The 6599-nt window shown below is 31.3% G+C and overlaps 1 protein-coding gene across 1 annotated transcript; it reads left to right on the top strand.

Moving 5' to 3' along the window:
* The first annotated feature begins 5018 nt into the window (after positions 1–5018).
* On the top strand, positions 5019–6189 carry LOC107022315. Its single transcript, XM_015222961.1, has 5 exons — positions 5019–5075; positions 5180–5380; positions 5802–5827; positions 5933–5988; positions 6083–6189. The coding sequence occupies exons 1-5, from the start codon at positions 5019–5021 to the stop codon at positions 6187–6189; spliced, it is 447 nt and encodes a 148-aa protein (XP_015078447.1).
* The last annotated feature ends 410 nt before the right edge of the window (positions 6190–6599 follow it).

Here is a 6599-nt window from a genome sequence, read left to right as displayed (position 1 = left end):
ATATATATATATATATAGTCAGTATTCTATTTGATATTTTAAAGTACTTACCTAGTTACATTATATTATATATGTACTTCTAAATATACAAAATATGCACATAATATACTATCTTATATATATATATATATATATATATATTTCTAACATTTTTCAAATATAAATACAACTTAGGTCTTAGATCTCTGGTGATAATTCAAATTAGACATCATAATTTACGTTGTTGGGCCCGTGCATAGTACGGCCAATACTCAACTAGTATATTTAAAATGCAACAAGACAAATTAAATTTATGCCAAAAATTACTTAAAAATATATATTATAATATTAATAACAAGACATAAAAATTTCATTCATCTTAAAAACATAGACAATATATTTAAAATCGAGTAGGACGTTGTCCCTTTGTCTGACCTATTTCCTTACAGACACTACATTTTCTGGTCATTCGAGTCTGAGTTATATCCATATCATTCTTAAGTTGGCTTCTTACTTGCATACCACATCTCTGCAAATATTCAATTTTTGCAATTAAATTAAAAGGAGTTGGCGATCAATACATCTCATCACCCATTGGGGTAAAATGTATCAGTGTATGTTTGTTTGTAATATTTTATACTGTAGAATTTTACTTACATATGACTTTGACTCGATTTCACGCAGTCCACCAAATTTAATCGCATGCGAGCAAGACATGTGATAATTTCTTCATTTTCCACAAGAACATTTCTTACATTTGCAATAATCTTGTCGACATTTCCACCTTTACCATCATGAGCAAAAGTAAGAATTTCAAATATTCCATCACCAGTATTGTAAGTCATCATATTTGTGCGCCCTTGAGCTCTTTGATGATAATCATTAATTTTTTTAATCTATTGCAAGAGGCCACGACATATTACTTTGAAGTAATGCAATTACAAAATTGTTTCTTTCGATAAAACGATCAATAAGAGCTTTGAACGTCATTTGAACCATGACAGTCACAGGAAGCTCCCGAGCTTTTTTCAATAAATCATTATGTGACTCACATATTTGTCGTTATGGCACTCTATCTACGATCACCATCCTTAACATTGTCCATTTTTTCAAATGAAATTCATTTAATCATTCATATGCTGCATGAGACAATATTTTAATTTGTTGCACAATTTTTTTCTTCTGATGCTCTGTAGCATTCAACCACATTAATTTTTTGAGTTCATTATTTACAAATTTTTATTAAGATTTTCTTTTGAGTGTCGAACACAAAATTTATGGTATGTGTTGGGAGGACTCAACCAATTATAAGATTGAATACATTGAAAGATTCCTTGATGACGGTCAGAAATGAGACCAATTCCTTGTCATACATGTGTCCATAATAACTTGAGAAACCACGATCAAGACTCAACTCTATCGTGCGACTACAGAATATGCAAGTGGAAAAATATTTCCATTCACATCAGTCCCAACCGCAATTAACAGTTTCATATCATACAAACCATATAGATGTGTGTCGTCGATAGAAACGACCGGCCTACAGCTTTTGAAACCATCAATGATTTGTTTAAAAGTCCAAAACGGAAATGTAAAAATTTGCTCACCTTGCATTGTTGTAGAATGATGCTCCCACTCAATAATAGTGCTTGGATTGAGTAATTATAGTGCAACCATGTATTGAGGTAATACCTTAAATAAACTTTCAAAATAACCATAAATTATTTGAAATACGTTTCTCCGATCTTTTTGTGATTTTCTATAACTAGGAGTATATTATGCTTTTCTTTGATGATTTCACGAATAATGTTCATATTTATGTCTGAATTTTGAATAACTTATGATATTAATGAAGTGTCAATCATGTTACTATTTAAATTGAAATGATCCTCCTTATAATTATCTATAAGACAAGTATGCGGTTCAATCATTTTTTCTGCCTTCCACATACCACTTGAAATCTCTCTAAAGCGTATCATCCAATTACACCCCAACTCATGACGCTTGTAAATAACTCTCCAACTTTTACTCTTGGATTGATCACAAAGAAATTCTGTTTTAGTTGCAAGACTATATGCTCTTACGACAGATTTTATTTGCTTCTTATTCATAAATAACATACCTAGTTGCATATACAAAATAGATTAATCAATATAAAATAAATAAATAAATAACTACAAAATATTTAGTTTGCAACAATCGAACCTGATTGGATATATTTAGGATTGTTTGAATTCCAAACTGTCGTTCGAATAGTACCTCATCTCTTGTATTGATAAAACTTTTTGCACTTTCTTCAGGGTGATGTAAGTATGGAATTACTGTAGAATGATATTTAACACTTTGATCTTCAACGGGTGCATTAGTTGTATTATCCACATCATCATTATCATCCCGTTACATCTTATCATTGTCTGTTAATTCATGCTCCAAAGGTTCATTATTATGCAACTCACTAACTTGTTCATTATCATAAAATTGTTATTCACAATTTGTATAATTCACTGCATTTTGAAGTTGGTCAACACCTATAAAATAAAATAATATAGATATTTTGCATTAAAAAAAATTAATTTTAATAAATAAGAAAAAAATACTTTATTTACTAATCAGTTGGCTCCGATTAAAAAAGAATTCAAGTGCTTGAAAGCATGGCTAGGCTCTCCCATATTGTAATCTGGCGCACTTTAATTCGAATAATGATCATGAACATATAAAACAATTTTTTATTTATGAAATCTTTGCGTCAAAAATGATATTTAAAAAAAAAATAAGTTAAAGGGAAATTTCGCTGTCGTGACAGCGATTTTTTTTTGTTTTAAAAAATTTCTTTACTAAAATCGCTGTCAACAAAAAAAAATTATTTTTACAATTAGAAGTGACTAGATGACAGAAATTTCAAAACAAAATAAATAAATAAATAAATTTTCCACCAAAAATTTGATACGCCTAGTTTAATAAGTTTAAGACCATAAGAAAATTGGACTTTCATTTTATACGTGTAGTTTTCCAATATTTTAATGTTTAATCTTCTAATTTATTAAAAAAAGAATTTCACCTAAATTGCTGCTAAGGGAGCGATTTTTTTTTAAAAAAAAAAAACAATTTCCACCAAAATCATTGCCAAAAAATAATAATAATACAAAATATATATTCCATTATTTTCTTAAAAAATAAAAAATTCTACAAAATTTATAATTACTCTTCGACAACATCAATTTTTAGTTAAAAAAAAGGCAGTGATTTTCAATTAAAAAAAAATTTTTTATTTTTATAAAAAACATTGTTATAGCAGCGATTTTGAACTTTTTTAAAAACAAAATTGCAAAAACGCAGTAAGGGCAACGATTTTCTGAAATAAAAATAAAGTTGGACAAAATCGCTACTATGACAATGATTTTGATGTATTAACGACGTCAAAAGAAATTGCTATGTCAGCAGCGCTTTTGCCCTTTTGGTTAGAAAATTTTTTGATGTACCTTTTTGAGAAAAAAAATTTATCAATTTTTTCCCCTTTAGGCTCTGGACTTCAGATATTGTTTATTAACAATATCTGTCTCCAATTATTTTGCCAATGTGATCCAAACAAAACCAAAAAGGATTGGAAAAGCCAGACCCCTATCTTCTGTCACTCTAGAATCTGCCTTTATGTCCCTAGTTCTCCTTTTAATCTGGAATATGTTAGTCGTTTGACATGTTGCCTACATTGTATGATAACTTTTTTTTATGATTTTTTTCACGTATAGGACAACTTTACTGGACAAAGGATTGGCACGGTACATGACCTTTACTATATTGCCTCTTCAAATTTCTTCACAGCATGCTTCGCTCAGATCCTGCGGACCTCATTCACAAATTTTTGGTACATCCGAGTCTATCGAAACTGCAACAAATGGTGCCTATTTTATCCAAATTAGATTGTGAGTCATGTCAACTTGAGAAAAACATTCGTGTCACATTTTTATGTGGTACTGAAGGTCGTTCCAAGTCTATGTTTTCATTAGTTCATTATGATATTTGGGTCCTAGAAGAGTCTGTTCGACCTTAAGATTTCATTATTTTGTTAGTTTCATTTATGATTATTCGAGATGCACTTGAATTTTCTTAATGAAAGATCGTTTTGAGTTAATTCTATATTCAAAAGTTTCTTTGCTAAAATAAAAAATCAATTTTGACATTTCTATTCATACTTTTCATAGAGATAATGCCTTAGAATACTTATCATTCAAGTTTCAGGAGTTTATGTCTCACCAAGGAATTATTCATCAAATATCTCGTCCTTACACTCCTCAGTAAAACGGTGTAGCAAAAAGAAATAATAGGTATCTCATTGAAACTGATCGCACCCTCCTTTTTGAATCCCACATTCTGCTACATTTTTAGGGTGATGTAGTCCTTTCATATTATTATTTAATTAATTGAATGTCCTCATCTTCTATTCAGAATCAGGTTCCACATTTCAAACTGTATGCCTAGTTCTATTTCTATTATATCCATCCTTGTATATTTGGAAGCACATGTTTTGTTCATAACTTAGCTCTTGAAAAAGATAAATTAGTCTCTCGTGCTATTAAATGTGTATTTTTTGGTTACTCGCAAGTTTAAAAAAAAGTATCATTTCCATTCACATGATCTCTGCAAATATCTTATGTCTACTGATGTAAAATTCTTTGAATCTCAACTTTACGACACATCTTATGATCATCCTGATGTCTTGGAGGTCTTACACATACCTCAGTTCTTGCCTGTACCAACTTTTGATTGACCTACAGTTACCTCTCCATCTCCTGTTGTAGTGTCACCACTTCTAACTTATCATCAACATCCACGTTCAACAATAATCTCAAATGATTCATGTCATGCGTCAGACCCTGCTTGCACTGCGACCTTGCCTTATAATATTCCACATTATACTTTATTGAGTTATCATCATTTATCTTCACCCCATTATGCCTTTGTATCATCTTTATCCTCTATTTCCATCCCTAAGACTACATGAGAAACACTTTCTAATTGTAGATGAAGGCAAGCTATGATTGATGAGATATCTTGCTTTACATTCGAGTGGTAATAGGGGACTTGTCCCCCTTTTACAGGTAAGTCTACTATTGGATGTCGTTGGGTTTATGTAGTCAAAATTGATTCAGATTGTCAAGTCTATCGGCTTAAAGTTCACCTTGTTGTTAAATTGTATACTCAGATATTTGGGCTAGATTATGACACTTTTGCTCTTGTGGCCAAAATAATATATGTCCATCTTTTTCTATCTATGGATCTCGTTCGCCATTGGCCTCTTCATCAGTTGGAGATTAAGAATGCTTTTATGCGTGGTGATCTTGAGGAAGAAGTCTATATGGAGCAATCGCCTGATTTTGTTGCTCAGGAAAAATCTAGTAGTCTTGTATGTCAATCGGGTCTGTCACCCTATGGTCTTAAACAATCTCCTCGAGTTTGGTTTGAAAAGTTTAGCACAATAATTCAGAAGTTTGGCATGACTCGTAGTGAGCTGATCACTCTGTGTTTTATCGATATTCGACACCAAATTTGTGTATTGATTTGGTTGTTTACGTTGATGATATCGTTATCATCGTCATTGATCAAGTTGGTATCGCTAATTTGAAGCAGTATCTCTTTCAACATTTCCAAACTAAAGACCTCGACAGACTGAAGTAATTTGTAGGTATTGAGGTTGCGTAGTCTTACTCAGATATTGTTATTTCTCAACACAAGTATGATTAGACATTCTTAAGGAGACAAGAATGATTGGATGTAAACCCATTGACACTCCTATGGATCTGCATATTAAATTGCTTCCACGATAGGGGAAACAACTCAGTAATTCTGAAAGGTATAGACAATTGGTTGAAAAGTTAAATTATCTCATAGTAACTAGAATAAACATCTCTTTTCCTGTGAGTTTTGTAAGTCAGTTTATTACTTCTCCTTGTGATAGTATTTGGGATGAAATTATTCGTATTCTTCGATATATAAAGTCAGCTCCTGATAAAGGTCTACCCTTCGAGGATCAAAACCATGAACATATCACCAGATATACAGACACCCTTTAATAGACGTTATACATCCGAATATTGTGTTTTAGTAGGAGGTAATTTGGTGTCAATGAAGAGTAAGAAACAAAGTGTGGCTGCTTTATCCGGTGCAGAAGTAGAATATCGAGCAATTGCTGTAGCAACTTGTGAGCTAGTTTAGATCAAACAATTACTTGGAGAACTAAAGTTTGGAGAAAATCGGTCATATGAAACTTGTGTGTGATAATCAAGTGGCCTTTCACATCATATCAAATCCAGTGTTTCATGAAAAGACTAAGCACAATTAGATTGATTGTCACTTTGTTAGAGAAAAGATACTCTTAGGAGATATTGTTACCAAATTTGTGAAGTCAAATGATCAACTTGCAGATATCTTCACCAAGTCCTTCACCAGACGTCGCATCAATTACATTTGTAACAAGTTAGGTATATATAATTCGTTTTAGAATAGAATAGGTATACACAATCCTACACAGAATAGGAATATTTTATAATCTCTTATTTGTTAAGGAATTGTTTTATAATGTCTATGAATAGGGTTCTCTATGTAATAATTAGAACACAATTCAA

This window comes from Solanum pennellii, chromosome 6, assembly GCF_001406875.1.
Source record: "Solanum pennellii chromosome 6, SPENNV200".
NCBI classification, from domain to species: Eukaryota; Viridiplantae; Streptophyta; class Magnoliopsida; order Solanales; family Solanaceae; genus Solanum; species Solanum pennellii.
The sequence above is the reverse complement of the archived record's forward strand: the minus strand, read 5'-3'. Positions and strand labels throughout refer to the sequence as shown.

What these genes read in the sequence shown, in the direction of transcription:
- LOC107022315 (XM_015222961.1), top strand. Translation starts at nt 5,019, where the DNA reads ATGAGATATCTTGCTTTACATTCGAGTGGTAATAGGGGACTTGTCCCC. An exon ending in CAACTCAGTAATTCTGAAAG is followed by an intron (nt 5,828 to 5,932) that starts GTATAGACAATT and finishes TCCTTGTGATAG; the next exon opens with TATTTGGGATGAAATTATTC. An exon ending in AAAGTCAGCTCCTGATAAAG is followed by an intron (nt 5,989 to 6,082) that starts GTCTACCCTTCG and finishes GTGTTTTAGTAG; the next exon opens with GAGGTAATTTGGTGTCAATG.